Source organism: Oryctolagus cuniculus, chromosome 5 (genome assembly GCF_964237555.1).
Source record: "Oryctolagus cuniculus chromosome 5, mOryCun1.1, whole genome shotgun sequence".
Taxonomy (NCBI): domain Eukaryota; kingdom Metazoa; phylum Chordata; class Mammalia; order Lagomorpha; family Leporidae; genus Oryctolagus; species Oryctolagus cuniculus.
In genome coordinates this window covers 60,282,537-60,302,226 of record NC_091436.1, presented here as the reverse complement: position 1 = coordinate 60,302,226, position 19,690 = coordinate 60,282,537, and the positions used below count along the sequence as shown (strand labels likewise).

Sequence of the window (19,690 nt, the reverse complement as noted above, 5' to 3'; positions counted from 1 at the left end):
TGGAAATCAGTCTGAGCCACCTTCCCAGCGGAGCAGCTATTCTGCTGTGATTATGGCTTTACTTAGGCATTACTCATTCATTCGTTTATTCATTCAGCCCCTGTTGAGAGGCCAGGCACTGCTCCCAGCACTGGGGCGCCAGCAATGAATGCCCTTGCCTTCACGGAGCTTCCATCTTAACTTCACCTGACACGTTCAGTTTTTTCTTCCGGAAAAACTAGTTTTGTGGTTGCGATATATACAGATGTACTGACAGATCACACGGGGCGAGGAGACCACAGAGGACCACGGGAAGAGTCCATGGAGAGAGCAGAGACTGCTGAAAGGCTGCACGAGGTGAGCCGTGCACACAAAGCAAGTGGAAGGTGAAGAACAGTGTTAGGTAGCAGGGTGAGAAATCCCAGCAAAAGCAAAGCAGGAACTTTTCAAATTTAATTAGATAAACGTTGCCTAAGAATTCTTCTTTTCGAGTGAATACTGGTTTCCGAGATCAGTCTTCTGGTACTATTTTTACACTAAAATAAATTATTGTTGGCAGTTTCTTCTGGTGCCTTATAAGTTACTGTGCAAAAAGTTATCAGGTTAACTCTTACACATGCTAGTGGCTTAATATTCTTGCTGACGATGAGATGAAAAATGGTATTTAAAAAACTTGAGCTTCCTGGCTTGGAGCCAGGACACAGCACTAAGACGTCAGCCAGCACAAATTCTCTGAAGTACAGCCTCAACCTCAGTTCTGAGTATATGCTTTCCCTTTCTCTTTAAAGTGTTTGCTGAAAACCTAATTTAAATATCAGCTTTTTAAAAATCAGTTTGCCTGAAAACCCTCTGTCTTTCATAGTCTGAGATACCAGCAAACTACTGAGAAGATCTGAATTCTAACCAGCAGAAAAAATGACTATTCTAAAAAAATGTGTGACAGATTATTTACAGAATTACATATTGCTCCTTCATGCTTCTAATGAATAAACTAGAAAAGAACTCAAGCAAAATGCCCTTTGATAAGATTCCATATTACACGTTTTACATTTTTATTTCTTTGGTTTTGTTACAACCCTGTCTAGATACTCTATCCTATACATTTCCTAAACATTTATGCTGAAGGAATTTTTATTCATTTCTTTTCATTTTATTTATTTATTTTTATTCATTTATTTTATTAGCTGGTTTGCTCTGAGATATTTTGTAGCTCAGTATTTACCACTGAAATAGCTATGGGATTTATTTTAATATTTCTATAATTTGGCCAGCCTGATAGAAGCTGGGAAGGTATCTGTAGACAACTTCTCAAGTTTCTTTTTTAGGAAACCAGAAGAATATGGTGTCTTTGCCAATTTAGGATAAAAGATGGTCTGCTTTGCTCCTTGCAAAATATAAATTTCCTATAAAACTTAAGGTTTTACTTAAAGTGAAGTTTCTCTATAGTGTATAGCACATGTACAAGTCAGTAAGCTTACCCTTGGTAATTCATGATACCAACTGAAGACATCGATACCAATAAGTGAGAAGATTCTTGCCAAGGGTGGAAGAATTTGCTTGGTGATATAGTAAGTGGCATTCAGTCTCAGAGTCGGGTCTTGCAGGACTTCCACTGGCCGCCTTACCAGCTGGATAAGTGGCACTCCAGGACTCCCGTAAATGATGACATAGGGCACTCGCTCCCCAACTCGAGGCTCAGAGCGCCGATCGTAAGTAAGCATTTTTCTATTCAAATCCAAATAAGAGACATACTCAAAGACTGCCACAGAAGTATCTTTATAGCACATTAAATCAGAATTAAATGCTGAAGCAATGAAAACTCTTTAAGAGTTATTACTTCTTCAGAAACTATATACATTTTACTTAGTTTACATCAGGTGGATATGCTGGAAGAGTTCAAAACTTACCTGTAAATTATTGCTACCTGGAAAATGAGTTAACAGATACTATAAAGGTCTGAGATCAAAGTTATCTGGTTAAACATTTGATTCCAGAAAGGCAGCCCCTAAGTGTTTGGCAGATTAGTATTAAAGACGACCTAGTGATTCTGACTGGGGGTGGGGGAAACAAGCTCTGTATCAGGTCACAATTGAACTGCATTTAGTTTCCTTTGGGAGACCCAGAAGAGGAGTAGAGGGGAACATGCATTCACTTTCAGCGAGGCTCCTCGTGGGCAGTGGAGAGTCTGGGCAGGTAGGTGAGGTGTGTTTTCACTCACTTCCTAAGTCTGTGCGGAACCCCAGGGCTACACTGCTTAGGTACTGAAGGCCATGCCTGTTGTCATGCTTCATTACCTTGTAAGTTCAAGGGCTGGCACACAAGCTCCAGGTCTGTAAGAAAAACTTCCTCTGTATTCCTTGGCAAAGATAAAATCTTGTATGCTGGCCTTTCCTTCCAGAAGCTTCATACACTGTCGCTGAACATACTGTTTAATTAGACTAATATCTCTTGTTTCAAACAGCAGCTTCAGAGAACGCTCAAGTATCTTAAAATAAACAAAAAGATATGCACATAAAGTATCCCCTAGTATATTTCACTGCTGTTATAATACTTTCAATTATATAACTATTAGGTAACTTGCTGATTTACTTAAATAATCTGTTACTTAAAATGATTGGGTAAAAATTAGAAGTTGGAAAATACTTTGGAGACTATATATAGCTGGCTATTTTTTTAAAAAAATTATTTATTTCAAAGGCAGAGTAAGAAAGAGGAAGGGTAGTTGCATGGATGGGTAGGAATAATGTGGGGGGAGAGAGGGAAGGAAGGACAGAGAGAGGTTTTCCATCTGCTTGTTCACTCTCCAAACGTCTGCAACACACCAGGCTGGGCTTGGCCAGACCAAAACCACAAGCCACAGATTGTAATGGGGTCTCCCACTTGGCTTGCAGGAACCCAAGTACTTGGGCTATTTACTGCTGCCTTCCCAGGCATGTTAGCAGGAAGCTGGATCAGAAGCAGGGGAGCAGAAACTCAAACCCACACTCTGATACTGGATGTTGGCATTCCAAGTGGTGGCTTAACCCACTGCAGCACGATGCCTGCCCCACCATTTCTGAAAATAGAATATCATATGATTTGAGGAAAATCGTATCAGAATGATAGCAGATGAAACATTTGTTATGTGATGAGCAACAAAAATGTGTAAGTTTTCTTAACTAATCAGACATGATTTCATGTAGTGTTTTTTATTGTTATAGAGAAGACTTAATTTGGCCATAGCTCAAATAATACCAGTAATCAAATCAAAATCATCCCTTTGTGTTTTTATAGTGTTAATAAAATTTGTACTAGGAAACGACCAACATGTGGTGGATTTATATAGTAGATTGGTTTAAACTTGAAACTTTCAGGTCAAAGTGCTATATATATCTTATTCTGAATACTGGGGCCTATACATTCCCATACCATAAAGCCTGTTGGTAAGAAATTCTCATCAAGTTTATGTTTTCCTTTTTAGCAATTTTGATAAAATGTAAGGCATGGTAAGAAGTCAGAAACCAAAGGTAAAATCAAATAAAATTCTTGAATTTCAGTTCTTCCCATAGTTACATATATTATGCAAGATATAGTTCTTCCATTTACTTAAAGGATGGTTACATTTTCACCACATTCATAGTCACTTATTTCTTAAAGATGAAAACAAGATAGATACAACTTACCTTAGAAACAGCGGGGCAGGAATCTCTTCTAACAGTTTCTATTCCTTTTGCATCAAATACTGGGTCCTTTTGATCCAGTGTTTCATACATGTAACCCACATACCTCTTTTTTGTTTGTAAAACACAGGGCAAATATACCTATAGTGACATTAACAAAATGGTTCTAAATAACTATTTTTTCCCTGTAATGAATTTTACTTTTGTATCTTTCTGCTCTCTTTAACCAAATGTCAACTATAAAAACATTTTAAATATGATTAGAAGACAACAGGTTCATGACAGAACACCTGAGGTGAAAGCACAATGAACTGTCTTTACTTCTTTACCACTTACTCATTCCTTTTTTTTTTTTTTAACATCAATTTTGCTCTTACTTCAACTAATACTGCTCTCTCAAAAGTTATCATAGTCTTTTTTTTTTAATTAAAGATTTATTTTATTTATTTGAAAGAGAGAAAGAGACAGAGAGAGAGGTCTTCCATCTGCTGGTTCACTCCCCAGATGGCCACAACGGCTGGAGCTGAGCTGATCCGAAGCCAGGAGCCAGGAGCTTCTTCTGGGTCTCCCACATGGGTGCAGGGGCCCAAGGACTTCAGCCATCTTCTGTTTTCCCAGGCCATAGCAGAGAGCTGGATCAGAAGTGGGGCAGCAGGGACATATGGGATGCTGGTGCTTCAGGCCAGGACTTTAACTCGCTGTGCCACAGCGCTGGCCCCTATCATATTGTCTTAAACAATTAAATATTAATGTAAATAACATCTACATTTGGTACAAAATTAAGAAGTTAACAGAGTTTACAGCAAGAAGTTCTTTAGCCTCTATTTCTTCTTCCAAATAGGCACTCTGTTACCGATGTTCTGTGTATTCTTTCAGAGATATTCTATGCAAGTATGAGGCATCAAAAAGTTTGCAGAAAATGGAATTAGAAGGCAAGTTTATTTTGGTGCAAAAAAATCTGAAACCCATGTGTGTGTATATATATATATGTGTGTGTGTGTGTGTGTGTGTATAAAATCTTCAAACAGTTCACAAAAAATACATATTAAAAATTATGTGTATATTTAAAGATTTTTTGTGGGGCTGGTGCTGTCTGCAATGCCAGCATCCCATATGGGTCCCAGCTGCTCTGCTTCTGATCCAGCTCCCTGCTATTATGCCTGGGAAAGCAGAACAAGATGGCCCAAGTGCTTGGTCCAATGCACCCACATGGGAGACCCGGATGAAGCTCCTGGCTTCTCCCTAGCTCAGCCTGGCCATTGTGGCCATTTGGGGATCAAACCAGTGGATGGAAGTTCTCTGTCTCTTCCTCTCTCTGACATTCAAATAATAAATAAATAAATCTTTAAGAAAATAAGAAGAAATTTGTATCAAAATAAACTTGTGGGATCTGTGCTGTGGCCTGGCAGGTAAAGCTGCCACTTGAAGTGCTGGCATCCCTTATGGATGCTAGTTCAAGACCTGGCTGCTCCACTTCTGTTCCAGCTCTGCTATGACCTAGGAAAGCAGTAGAAGATGGTCCAAGCGCCTGGGCCCCTGTACCTATGTGGGAGACCCAGAAGAAGCTCCTGGCTTCTGGTTTTGGATTGGTCCAGCTCCAGCTGTTGCAGCCATTTGGGGAGTGAACCAGTGGATGGAAGATTTCTCTATCTGCCTCTGTCTCTAATTCTCCCTTTCAGATAAGTAAACCTTAAATAAACTTGTAATCAAAAGAAACTGTAACTACTGGAGTAGTTATATGAAGGTACTTCAAGTCTGTGGAAAATGGACTTTATCTTGATGAAAATATTTGAGAAATATGAAAAATTTTTGTAATGAACATTTCTCATGAACTTTTTGAATTGTACTAAGATCTGAAAGAGTAGATTTCGAGACAAGGAATATTATCAAAGATAAAAGTATCAATTCAATTAGAAGATTCATAATTCTAAACGTGTATTCATCTAGTAAGAGAACCTTGAAATACAAGAAATAGAAATGGACAGAACTAAACACTCATGCAAATTCATAACAGTTGGAGACTTTAGCACCTCTCTTAGTAAATGACAGAAAACCAGTAAGAATATTAAAGTCTTCAAAACACTATCACTTAACTTAACCTAAGTAATATTTTAGGACATTTTACCCAATATCTGGAAAATACAATTTTTCAGGGTCACATGGAACATTCACTAAGATAGACCATATGATCGACCAAAAACAAACTGCAATAAACTTAAAAGCACTGAAGTCATACTGAGTATGTTATTTGACCACAGTGCAGAATGTATCAGAAATAACAATAAAAATATTTCTGGAATATCCATAAATATTTGGAACTTACACTTCTAAATAACCTATGGGTCATTATCATTGAAGAAAATGAGTGATAATGAAAGTAGATAATAAGAAAATTTGTAGTTAATGTCAAGTTTAGAAGGAAATTTACATCTTTAAATGCTTATATTAAAGAAGGATATTTGTTCAAAATCAAAGAGTCCGGCTTCCAGATTAAGACAGTAAAAGAAAAGCAAACTAAAAGCAAATAGAAAGGAGGTGACAGTGGAAATTAATGAAACTGTTCTTCAACAAGCTCAATAAACTGATAAATCTTTAGCTACAATGAGTAAGAAAGAAAGAAAGAACACAGTAGTTAACACTATAAATGAAAGAAGGCTATCACTGAAGATCCACGGGTAATAAAATCACAATAAGGAAAATGAGCAATTTGTTAAAATAAATTTGAGAACTTAGAATGGACAAGCCCATGCACTGACAACCAAAAGTTACCAAAAACTGAAATATGAAGCAAATTTTAACAGTTTAGTGTCTGGTTTAATTTGTAATTAAAAACATTCCCCCAAATACAATTCCGGGTTCAGGCAGCTTCACTGGTTAATGCCATCAGCCAACTAAGGAATAACTAATTGAACCAATCTTACACACTTTTTCTTTCAAAAGATAAGAGGAACACTTTCAACTCATATTCTGAGGGCAGCTGTTTCATATTCTCAAACCAAAAATAATACAAGAAAACAAAACTAAAGCTCAATATTCATCATAAACACATGCTTAACAGTTCTTGACATATGTTTATATTTTCTCTGGGAAGTTTTGCAGTTTTTGTTTTTATATTGCTCAGTCTATTTCAGGTACATTTTTGTGTATGGTATTATTCTCCAAGCTCTTCACTTTATTATTATTCATTTCTCCCTCTTCTACGCTTTCCACACTGCTCTTCTAAATCAATCACGTTAAGGTATTGCCCATCATTCTTTCTCAGCAGCTCTTGAATTGTCCTTTATTAATTTGTATTCTCTCTTTTCATTTCACTAGTTAAGGCTATGATAGCTACAAGAGGCACTGAGTTTTCAGACTCTCCCTTTTCTAACCTATCTTGTACACCATGGTGAGGCCAATTCTGAAATACCTCTGATCATGTCATTCTCTTGTTTGATAACTGCTGTGGTTAAAATGTATCTCCTCCAAAATTCAGGTTTTGCCAATGTGATGATATGAAGAGGTAGAGCCTTTATAATGGAATTATGTCATGAGGGCTCCACCTCGATTAGGTGCCCTTATGAAAGAGCTTTATGTTAAATATGTGTATATGAAGTACATAAAATTTGTTTACCTTATATAAATATTTAATTAATAAAATGTATACAATTTAACAAAAAAGCTTTATGGAGGGATAAAAAATTAATTCCTTTTTGCCTTCTACTATCTAACAATGCACCAAAGCAACACTCACCAGATACCAATTGCTGGTGCTTTGATCTTGGACTTTGCAAACCCTGGAACTGTGAGAAATAAGTTTCTATTCTTTATAAATAATCCAATCTATGGTATTCTGTTAAAGTAGAACAGACTAAGGCAATAAACCTTATTGAAAAAATTGAAACTCTTTAGCTTGACATTCAAAACTCTCTACAGTCTGATCTCAATTTTTTCCACATTAATCTGCTACTTTGTATTCCCATATTGTGCTTGTCTGACTCCCTGTCTCTACATCCCAGTTTCTTCTGTGCATGATTACAGCCCCATGTCTATTGAAATTTTAACCATGTTTCAAGACATAGTTCAATGTTACCTCCTACATGGAATCTCACCATCCAGCCCAAGAAGACACAATTCCTCCTTTCCCTTGTATTCTTAACATTGCTTAGGAAGACTACTACTCATAAGACTTTCTATAAACTGACAATAAAAGAGATCACTTACATATGTTTCTAATCTTTCCTTTTAGATTACTGGCTCTTACAGGACAGAATCATGTCTTACGCTTTTTTGCATTCCACATAGCTCATAGGCATAACATCTTTTTATAAATAAATAAATATATATTTGACATCTAAAGGAAAGCAAAAAGAGTCAGAAGTCCTTGTAGCAAGAGTATACTTTGCAAAGAATATCTCCCATTCTACCTGGTCTTTCAATGGGACTCTGACATTCTTCCCATTAATAGATAAGATCTTTGTTCTTTCTTCTTATATTTAAAGAGACTGTGACACTGTGTGGTTTTGGGACTGTGTCATAAAAAACAAAATTTCTTTGTCTGTCTTTGGGATGTTCACTCCTAGAACCTAGCCACCATAATATGAAGAACAGGCAGCCTGGGAAAGGCCACATATGTGTTCAGCTGATGTTCACACCATCTACCAGCACCTACCACTAGACATCACAGTACTTAGATGCCAACTGGGTTACCCCAGTTATCAGACAGGTCACATCCAGCCTTTAAGTCTTCCCAGCTGAGGACCCTGGTACATCTCTTCTGAACCCCTGAGCCATAAAATCTATGAGAGAATGAAATGCTGATTGTTTTTAGACCAATAAGTAATGCTATTGGGGTGGCCAACAGCAGTATTAACTAGAACATTCTTCATTTTGTTGAAGACATTACTTTTGGGGCCAGTGTTGTAGCATAGTGTGTTAAGCTGCCTCCTGCAATGCTGGCACCCCATATGGGCATGGGTTCCAGTCCTGGCTGCTCCACTTCTGATCCAGCTCCCTGCTAATGCACATGGGAAAGCAGCAGCAGACGGCCCAAGTCCTTGGGCCCCTGCACTCAAGTGGAAGATCCAGATAAAAGTTCCTGGCTTTGGCCTGGCCCAGCCCTAGCTGTTACAGCTATGTGGGGAGTGAACCAGTGGATGGGAAGATCTCTCCCTCTCTAACTCTACATTTCAAATAAATAAAATCTTAAAGAAAAGACATTACTTTAAAAAATCTGAGAAAATTTTATGAAATTGAGTCAAATTTACACTCTATGGACCCATATACTGTTAATTATTCTGAAAATGTATTCAGTCATAAAAGTAACAAGGTATATGAAATTTTATAAAATAATTTTTACAAATTTTATTTGAAAAGCAGAGAGATGATAGAAAGACAGACAATCTCTCCCATCCACTGGTTTACTACCTAGATGCCTATAACAGCTGGGGCTGAGCCAAGCTGAAGCCAGGGTGGGTGGCAGGGACCTAAGCACTTAAGCTATCAACTGATGCCTCCCAGTTTGCACATTAGCAGAGCCAGGACTCAATTCCAGGCACTGTGACAAATATCCAAGTGGCATGTTAATTGCTCAGCCAAATGTCCACTCCAGTATGTGAATTTTACATGTGATTATTCATTTTCTATTCCTCTTACCTTTTCGAACTTCAACTTCACTGGTTTAGGGTTGGTAGAAGTTACAGCTTCAGCAATTTCTTGACCAATCTTAAAAGACTGCTCCTTAGTGGCTCCTTTCAGTAGCACAAACATACTAAGAGATTAAAAGCAGAGTTGGGTATTGGGTCATTATAATGAAAAATATCATCAAGAATAACTGTCCTAATACTCTAATACCAAACAAAACCATTTTTCTCTCCCTTATTCTTCCATACTAAGTCACTTCTGAAGTCATAGTCCTTGTTACATATGTTTGAGACATCCAATATTCTAGATGAGCTGAACATATTGGCTCAGATATTGCAAGAGACAAGAAGGGTCCTGGGTCATCCCTACACTTTTAAGGTTCTGTATGACATAAAGTTAAGTCCATCATAAAATAAGAGAATATGTGATTATAAAGAAATAAAAAACTTACTTGTGTTATGGGAAAAAATTTCTTTCCAGAACAATTCAACTTTTAAAAAAGCACATTTTTGCAAACACACGTTCACTGAAGAATAGTTACAAAACACAAAAAGGCACAAAGAAGAAAATAGCCATTTGTAATCCTACCATTGAGAAAAAAACACTACAAATATGTGTCTCTGCAAATCTTTTCCCATTAAATGGTGTATATTGAACATTTCCCCATATAACTTAATTCTTTTATATGTACAATTATACTATGTTTCAACATATATGGGTATATATTACAGGTGTTTTACTCTTTTCTTCCCTAACATCTCATTTAAAATAATTATGTGGCACACTTCTGATTATATCCTTAGAACAAATTCCTAGAAGTGAAATCTCTGGACAAATGGTATACGGTAAAAATGTTTTTGGAAAGATAGCATCAAGTTGAATTCCAGAATCCTTCTGATGTGCAATCCCACTAGCAGTGTGTGCAGGTAAAGAGGTGAGGATTTCTGATATGCATAAAAAATATCAACACAAAAAATGCTCAGAAATAACTGGTGAAACAAAAGTATTAGGTATATTTTTGTAACACCAAATCTAGTTAAGCTTACATTTTAGTATATACTTCAATCCAAGCACCAAAGAAATAATGCCTATTAAATATATTCGAGATTCCATCTTGAAACATGGCTTTAAGATTCTTATGTGTAGCCATATAAACCAATCTCATATTTCTTAAAAAAAATTTTTATAGGACCTTGAAAAATATCCCATTTGGATGTCTGCTCTGGAAAAAAATTTTTTTGCCAATACTGTAGAGTTAATGGTAGAGACTAATATGAAAAGTTTTTTTAAAAAGGAGTAATTCATTCAATTTTACTGAAGGTCTTTAAAATAAAAACTTTATTGGGTTTTTTTAACTAAAAGGTCTTTAAAATAAAAACTGTCTAAATCAGTTTTATAATCACAAAGGCAGAAAAAAAGGGCCTTTGACAGCTAACTCTATCTTCCATCTAAGGCTATGATCTGGGTCACTTTTTGTATTTCTTTTTTAGTTCTACCTCATGCTCCATTAAACCAATACAGTCTTATTTTTTAAAAAATAATTATGGGGGGCTGGTGCTGTGGTGCAGTAGGTTAATCATCTGCCTGTGGCACCGGCACCCCATATGGGCACTGGTTCTAGTCCCAGCTGCTCCTCTTCCCATTCAGCTCTCTGCTGTGGCCTGGGAAAGCAGTACAAGATGGCTAAAGTCCTTGGGCCCCTGCACCCACGTGGGAGACCCAGAAGAAGCTCCTGGCTCCGGCACAGCTCCAGCCATTGTGGCCATTTGGGAAGTGAACCAACGGATGGGAGACCTTTCTTTCTGTCTCCCCTCTCACTGTCTGTAACTCTACCTCTCAAATAAATAAACAAACTAAAAAAAATTATGGAATTTCCTTTTGAATGGTTATTTAATAAAAATCACCTCTAGTGAGGTATATTTAGCATATAACAAAATGAACACATTAGAAATGTACAGTTCCACGAATTTTGACAAACGTATACACTTGTTATAGACTGAACTGTATTCCCCTAAAATTCATATATTGAGGTTCTAATACCAAATATTTCAGAATGTGACTGGATTTGGAATAGATTATTCAGAGATGATCAAGTTAAAACAAGCTGGTAAGAGCATGCCTTAATCTAATCTGACTGCTGTCCTTCAAAGATGAAGCTTGGATATACAGAAGTACCAGGGATACCTGTGCAGAGGCAAGACCATGGGAAGACACAGTGAGATGGAAGCCATCTGTGAGCCAAGGAGAAAGGCTTTAAGAGAAATCAAACCTGCCAACACCTTAATCTTGGACTATTAACGTCTCTGTGAGAAAATAAAATTTCAGTTGTTTAAGCCACCGAGTCTGTGATATTTCATTATGGCAACCCTGCAGGTGTATACACTTGTGTAACTACAACCAGAATCAAGACAGAACATCTTCATGACACCCCAAAGTTCCCCTTTACTATTTCATAATAATTCATTCTATTGTGATCTAAAGCTCACTCTCACTGGGATTAAACATGACAATAGGTCTGCTCTGATTTCATCATCATTTAAAAAAAATCATCTATTATTTTTCACTTTATGTTTCTGTGTGGGAGCAAACTGTTGAAATCCATACTTAATGTATACTAAGCTGATCTTCTGTATATTAAGATAATCGAAAATGAATCTTGATGTGAATGGAAGGGGAGAGGGAGTGGGAAAGGGGAGGGTTGTGGGTGGGAGGGACGGTATGGGGGGAAAGCCATTGTAATCCATAAGTCGTACTTTGGAAATTTATATGCATTAAATAAAAGTTTAAAAAAAAAATAAAGCTCAACACAAGGTCCTATTGTATATTATTATAGGTTACTTTTTAAGTTTTATTTATTTATTTGAAAGCCAGAATTATAGAAAGGGAGAGACAGAGATCCTCCATCTGCTGGCTCATTCCCCAAATGGCTGCAACAGCAGGGGCTGGGCCAGGCCGAAGCCAGGAGCCAGGAGCTTCCTCTGGGTCTCCCATGTGGGTGCAGGGGCCCAAGCACTTGGGTCATCATCCACTGCCTTCCAGGCACATCAGCATGGAGCTGGATCAGAAATGGAGCAGCTAGACTTGAACTGGTGTCCATATAGGATGCTGGTACTGCAGACAGTAGCTTAACCCATTGCACCACAGTGCCAGAGAAGTTTTTGGTCACTGTAAAGAATAGAGGTGACCAGCCTACAAAAAGAAAGACTGTTTTGAAATGAATTTCTAAGGGTTGGCACTATGGCATAGTAGGTTAAGCCTCCACCTGCAGTGATGGCATCCCATATGAGTGCCAGTTTGTATCCTGGCTGCTCTTCTGATCTCTTCAGCTCTCTGCTATGGCCCAGGAAAGCAGTAGAAGATGGCCCAAGTGCACGAGCCCCTGCACCCATGTTGGAAACCAAAAGAAGCTCCTGGCTTTGGATTGGCCCAGCTCTGGCTGTTGTGGCCATTTGGGGATTAAGCCAGTGGATAGAAGACTTTTGTCTCAGTCTCTCCCTCTCTTTGTAACTCTACCTCTCAAATAAATAAATAAAAATGAATTTCTATTTCTCTGTCACTGGTCCTTTTAATTTACTAAATAACATTCATCTTTGGGTGAAGAAGTTCAAGTACACTTTTATAGTAATGATTTTCAAAACAGAAGTTCAGTGAGTCACTGAAGGGGAAGATGCTGTGGCACAGCAAGTAAAGCCACTTCCTGCAGTGCTGGCATCCCATATTGGTGCCGGTTTGACTCCCGGCTGCTCCACTTCTTTTTTAAAAATTTTTAAAAAGATTTTATTTATATTTATTTACATTATATATTCTATATTTATTTATCCACTATGGTGGGATAAATATGAGAACTACTGTTATATGAAATAATTGTTGGACAATCAATTATGTAATTGTTGGAAAACTGATTAAACACAAGGTACTTAACTTGTTACACTTTCTAAATGGATGGTAAGAGCTTTAGGAGAAAAATACCCTTCATGCTTTGGTAACTGATCTCCGTTAGCTAGATACCAAGATGCATTAAACCTCTGTTACTAAAATTGGTAGGAAGCAATGGTCATTCATCATGGCCATCCATCAGATTTCCTTAATTCTGATGATGAGGCAGCTGAACCCTGGAGAAGCTAAATGACTTAATTAATAGCCATAAAATCATCTAGAAAGATAATCCAAATCTCAACTCTCAGTTGAAAACTTTCACTCAACCAAACATTACCTATTATTTCTAGAGCAGGGTTTCTCAACCTTTTATCACTATTACCTTCCTAAGGGGAAAAAAATGAAATTTTTTAAGTAGAACAAACAAACAAAAATACTAAGAGGGATAACATATCAAGTTGCTCATCAACAGTCAGGGTGAGGGCTGATCAAGTCACCGTTTCTCATAGTGTTCATTTCACTTTAACAGGTTTCCTTTTTGGTGCTCAGTTAGTTGTCACCTATCAAGGAGAATAAGTGGTATTTGTCCCTTTGGGATTGGCTTATTTCACTCAGCATAATGTTTTCCAAATTCCTAACAGGGATCACTTTTCAGTTAAAATTTAAACACCTAAGAATAATTGTGTGTTAATTACAGAGTTCAACCAATAGTACTAGAACAAAAAAAAAAATACTAAAATGGATAAAGTATTACATTGTACATCAACCGTCAGGACAAGGGCCTGTCAAGTCACTGTTTCTCATAGTGTCAATTTCATTTCAACAAGTTTCCCCTTTGGTGCTCAGTTAGTTGTTGCCGATCAGGCAGAACATATGATATTTGTCCCTTTGGGATTGGCTTAATTCACTCAGCATGATGTTTTCCAGATTCCTCCATCTTGTTGCAAATGACCGGGTTTCGTTGTTTTTGACTGCTGTATAGTATTCTATAGAGTACATGTCCCATAATTTCTTTATCCAGTCTACTGTTGATGGGCATTTGGGTTGGTTCCAGGTCTTAGCTCTTGTGAATTGAGCTGCAATAAACATTAATGTGCAGACAGCTTTTTTGTTTGCCAATTTCATTTCCTTTGGGTAAATTCCAAGTAGTGGGATGGCTGGGTTGAATGGTAGGGTTATATTCAGGTTTCTGAGGAATCTCCAAACTGACTTCCATAGTGGCTTAACCAGTTTGCATTCCCACCAACAGTGGGAATCTGTTGTTGGTAGATTTCTGAATGTGAGCCATTCTAACTGGGGTGAGGTGAAACCTCATTGTGGTTTTGATTTGCATTTCCCTGATTGCTAGTGATCTTGAACATTTTTTCATGTGTCTGTTGGCCATTTGGATTTCCTCTTTTGAAAAATGTCTATTGAGGTCCTTGTCCCATCTCTTAAGTGGGTTTTTTATTTTGATGTTGTGGAGTTTCTTGATTTCTTTGTAGATTCTGGTTATCAACCCTTTATCAGTTGCATAGTTTGCAAATATATTTTCCCATTCTGTTGGTTGTCTCTTCACTTTCCTGACTGTTTACTGTAATCAATACACAATTCTTCTTAAGTGCTGAAACTTAACTGAAAAGTGATCACTGTTAAATATAAGAGTGGGAATAAGAGAGGGAAGAGATGTGCAATTCAGGACATGCTCAAGCTGACTTACCTCAAACGGTAGAGTTAGAAACATACCAGGGGATTCCAATTCAATCCCATCAAGGTGGCATGTACCAATGCCATCTCACTAGTCCCAGTGATCAATTTCTGTTTACAATTGATCATAATGATAGGACTAAGAACCAAAGGGATCACATAAACAAGAATAGTGTCTGCAAATACTAGCTGATAGAATCAAAAAGGGAGAGAATGATCCAACATGGGAAGTGAGATACACAGCAGACCCATAGAATGGCAGATGTCCTAAACAGCACTCTGGCCTCAGAATCAGCCCTTAAGGCATGCGGATCCGGCTTTAAAGCCCATGAGAGTATTTCAGGCATGGAAAGCCAAGACACTCTGGAAAAAAAATAAAAAAACCTAAATGAAAGATCTCCGCGAATGAGATCTCAGTGAAAAGAACAGGTCATCAAAGAAGGAGGTACCTTTCTCTGAAGGGAGGAAAGAACTTCCACTTTGACCATGGCCTTGTCTAAAAATTATCAGAGTCAGTGAACTCAGGGGGCTTCCATAGCCTTGGCAGCTCATGACAAGAGCCTAGGGTGATTACTGATGCCATAAACAAGAGTGTCAATTTATTAAGTCAACAACAGGAGTGTCTGTGCACTTACTCCTCATGTAGGATCTCTGTCCTTAATGTGCTGTACATTGAGATTTAATGCTATAACTAGTACTCAAACAGTATTTTTCATTTTATGTTTCTGTGTGGGAGCAAACTGTTGAAATCTTTACTTAACATATGCTAAACTGATCTTCTGTATATAAAGAGAAACGAAAATGAATTGATGTGAATGGAAGGGGAGAGGGAGTAGGAAAGGGAAGGGTTGTGGGTGGGAGGGACGTTATGGGGGGGAAGCCATTGTAATCCATATTCTGTACTTTGGAAATTTATATTCATTAAATAAAAGCTAAAAAAAATGAAATTTAACAAGAGAAAGTAATTAGTAGGAAATAAAATACTGTTGGGTAGGGTTAAGTTCTGCAAGACCAACAACTATCATACTGAGATTATTTTGCCTCCTTGAACTTATTTGTACTCTGCTAGGTGATCCTGTTAATGTTGAGAATGCACTGCTACACTGAATTGTCTTCATACAAACTTCAATAAGAATTTGTTGAATGGATCAGGTAGTGAATGGCGACCAAAAGAACTGATGAAACTGCAAATAAATTTCCTTGCCTGGAATCATAAAACACCTACGAAGTCTGATATACAGTTAAAGTACTAGCTAGGAATCAAAACGCTGAACACCAACTTATGGCTCCATTACTAACCAGCTGGGTGATCTTAGACTAATTTTAGTTCTTAAGCATCACCTGAGGCACATTCTAAGGCTTTCTAAGGTTTTCCCAAGAGTATGGAAAATGCTGGTCTAAGTAATACCAAAGTTCTAGTTCTGACATTTGGTCTCTGGGTTTGATTTAATCCTTACAGATCTTAAAGAGTAAACAACATAACTACAGATTCATGGTAACTTCTGTGTTGTTAACATCTGACATATACAGACCCTGCATTAAACTCAACAGTTTAAATGTTTAACTTCTCTAAATATTTAGTGAGTTCTGCTAACAAGCTGTAGAATTATGCTTTACACAGGTACCCAGAAGTCATTTTACAAAGCACTGAAATACCCAAAGTCAAACTAAGGAGTGGTGTTTGATGATAAACAATAGGGAATATGGATAATTAAGACCTGGATAATTTGAAACCATTCTCACCTGCTGGTAATGAAACAGCCACCGCAAGCAGCGAAAGTCTCATTCAGCATTAATATAATTATGCTGATTATACATATATTTTTAAGAAAAGATTAAATGCTGCTCAAAGACTAATAAGCTATTTATTATTTACAAGCTATTTTTAAAAGGTATTTATCATTTTTAGATACTTTATTCAGTATCTACTCAAATAGTATAATTTTTTCTTAAAGATTTATTTTATTTATTTGAAAGAGTTACAGAGAGAGGCAGAGACAGAAAGAGAGGTCTTCCATCCACTGGTTCACTCCCCAGTTGGCCGCAACAGACGGAGCTGTGCCAATCTGGAACCTGGAGTTTCTTCTGGGTCTCCCACCTGGGTGCAGGTGCCCAAGCACTTGGGCCATCCTCTACTGCTTTCTAAGATCATAGCAGAGAGCTGGATGGGAAGAGGAGCAGCTGGGACTAGAAATGGCACCCATATGGGATGCTGGCGCTTCAGGCCAGGGCTTTAACCCACTGTGCCACAGCACTGGCCCCATTTACAAGCTATTTTTAACAATCAGAAGAATTTTCTTCTGTTGCTCTGTTGGACTATGAAGTTAACAGAGGTCCTGAGGCAAGTGCTTTTAGCAGGATCACACTGTGACAGCCCTCAATATGAAAAAAAATTTCAGACTCCAAGGAATTTTCATGATACCTACTCTAGAAGAATTTTAAGAAGCATATAAATAAGATGTTATGTAACTAACTGTCCTGAAAAACAGCAAGCAAGGAAAGAAGGAAAAAAGCAAGTTGGATTATTAATTCAGGATTCAAAGGCAGTCCAGTCCTGTTCTTTGCCAGGACATAAAGATGGGCTTGAGGAGGTCTGTCAACCTTCTGTAAATCAAATGAAAAACTGTATTTGCTTCCGTGCACTTCTCTTATAAGAAGGGCGACACATTTTTGGGCCTAATGAAAAGCTAACCATATCTTTGTCAACTGTCCTTTAAAAATAGTTTAAGATACACATTCAAAGTCACAGAGCTGCAACAATGTTTAATTACTGATGTTAAAAACCATTTCTTTAAACAGACTAGAGTCCTGTGTGTATTTTCTTTGCAGAGCCACCTAGGGGGATTCCAGGAAATCTTTGGTCTGTGGCTCAGTACAGCTACTTTTTCTGTTTCTTAAGGCAATATCTGATAAATCAGAACCTGTGTTAACTCTGATCATGAGATCGTATGGACTGGAAAAAGACTTAGGTAGTACTCTAAGTTTTAGAAAAAACTGCCCTTAAACCACTTCAAATAATGAAGATTTGAAGAGATGTAAAAAAGACAAATATAACCCAAAAATCCATTACCTGTCGGTATCTCCATACACAACCCTAGCACCCCATTTCTTGGTATCATTCACCAGTTTAATAGCTCGTTCCAAAGTCTCTCTGGCTTTGTGGACGATACTATCACCAACCTGTTGGAACAGACACATTGGAAAATATTTCTTCACACAACTCAATTTAAGTCCATAACATAGAAGATGATGTTTCAAAGAGTCCAGGGAAAATGGAATTAAGACATAAGGTTATTTTGGTGCAAAATTTTTGAAATCCACCCATTTCGGGGGGGGGGGGGTGTCAAAAAAGCTCATGGAAATGCATATCATAAAGAAAGCATGCCTGGATTTCAAAACTTTTTGCACTAGAACTTATCTCTAAATGCTGTTTTTCCATGAACTTTCTGAAGTACCACAGTAATATTTAATTACTAAATGTTTTGAGAAATGAGAAAAGAATGTAAAAAATAAAAATACCCATCAATATAATCATTTTTTCCATAAGATCAGATGAAGAATTTAAAAGAAAGAACGAATCAACATACAGACTTCTTTTTTTATTTCACCTACTAAGTACAATGGATTGTAATTTTAGAAGACACACAGCTAAATCTGATTCTTGGAAGAATAAGTTTTGCTTATTCAAGGATGTTTTTATAATCAATTTGGCAGGAAATTACTGTGTGTGCACAAGTATGTATATGTGTATCTCAAAATTTTTAGAGTGTACATGTTTTTGAATATCATTAAAGTTAATGCTGAACAAGGAAAAATATACATGCTCAATTTAAATCAAGTAGTTAGTTATATATCTATCAACAGTTTTTTTTATTGATGTTTAGTGAATTTTTTAAAAAAGATTTATTCATTTATTTGAAAATCAGAGCCACACAGTAGAGGAGAGGGAGAGGGAGAGGGAGAGGGAGAGGGAGAGGCAGAGGCAGAGGCAGAGGCAGAGGCAGAGGCAGAGGCAGAGGCAGAGGGGGACGGGGAGGGAGAGGGGGACGGGGAGGGGGAGGGGGAGGGGGAGGGGAAGGGAGAGGGGAAGGGAGAGGGAGAGGGAGGGGAGGGGGAGGGAGAGGCAGAGGCAGAGGCAGAGGCAGAGGCAGAGGCAGAGGCAGAGGGTCCTCCATCCGATGGCTCACTCCCCAATTGGCTGCAAAGGCCAAAGCTGCATGGATCTGAAGCCAGGAGCCAGGAGCCTTCTCTGGGTCTCCCACGCAGGTGCAGGGTCCCAAGGACTTGGGCTATCCTCTGCTGCCCTCCCAGGCCACAGCAGAGAGCTGGATCGGGAGTGGAACAGCCAGGTCTTGAACCAGCACCCACATGGGATGCCGGCACCTCAGGCCCAGTTGTTAACCCACTGCGCCACAGAGCCAGCCCCAATGTTTAGTGAATTTTAACAATGATCATGGCAGAAGCTAACAAACAAATATGAGAAGCATGCTCATCAAATTTTACAGTTAATGAAAGAGGTTGTATAGCATTGGTATTTCATTTATTAAACTCAAAGCTAAGAGTTAAGAAAAACTGACATTCAACATAAAGGGAGAATTCCTTTTGCAATTTTAAAGAAAGAAATGTGTGTTTTATCTTTTTTGTGTGAAGAGGCAAACAGTAGTAATAATGATCCTTTCCCCTTTATTATAATATCTGAATTACCTGAACTAATGTGGAATTGAATATTATTTAAAAAGCTGGGAGCAGGTGTTTAGCCTAGCGATTTAATGCTCACATCCCATATTGGAGTGCCTGCGTTCAATTACCATCTTCCAAGTCCAGTTTTATGCTAATGCAGACCCAGGGAGGCAGTGATTATGGTTCAA

The 19,690-nt window shown here is 37.9% G+C and overlaps 1 protein-coding gene across 8 annotated transcripts in view; it reads right to left on the bottom strand.

Annotated features, from left to right (window-relative positions):
* The window catches only part of REV3L (REV3 like, DNA directed polymerase zeta catalytic subunit), a 190,476-nt gene that overhangs the window by 5,489 nt on the left and 165,297 nt on the right, over positions 1 to 19,690 (bottom strand). For 5 of the 8 annotated variants that reach the window (XR_011388583.1, XM_002714920.5, XM_070073697.1 and 2 more), the window contains 5 exons: positions 17,893 to 18,002; positions 9,273 to 9,387; positions 3,642 to 3,779; positions 2,274 to 2,464; positions 1,458 to 1,704 (listed from right to left, as the gene is read on the bottom strand). Coding sequence is in view for 5 of the 8 variants with exons in the window: in XM_002714920.5 (XP_002714966.1) it covers positions 1,458 to 1,704; positions 2,274 to 2,464; positions 3,642 to 3,779; positions 9,273 to 9,387; positions 17,893 to 18,002 (801 nt within the window). In the remaining 3 variants the exon portion in view is untranslated. Of the gene's footprint in view, positions 1 to 1,457; positions 1,705 to 2,273; positions 2,465 to 3,641; positions 3,780 to 9,272; positions 9,388 to 17,892; positions 18,003 to 19,690 lie in introns of those variants that run through there. The other 3 variants (XR_011388582.1, XM_051855405.2, XR_007923204.2) reach the window with 3 other exon arrangements.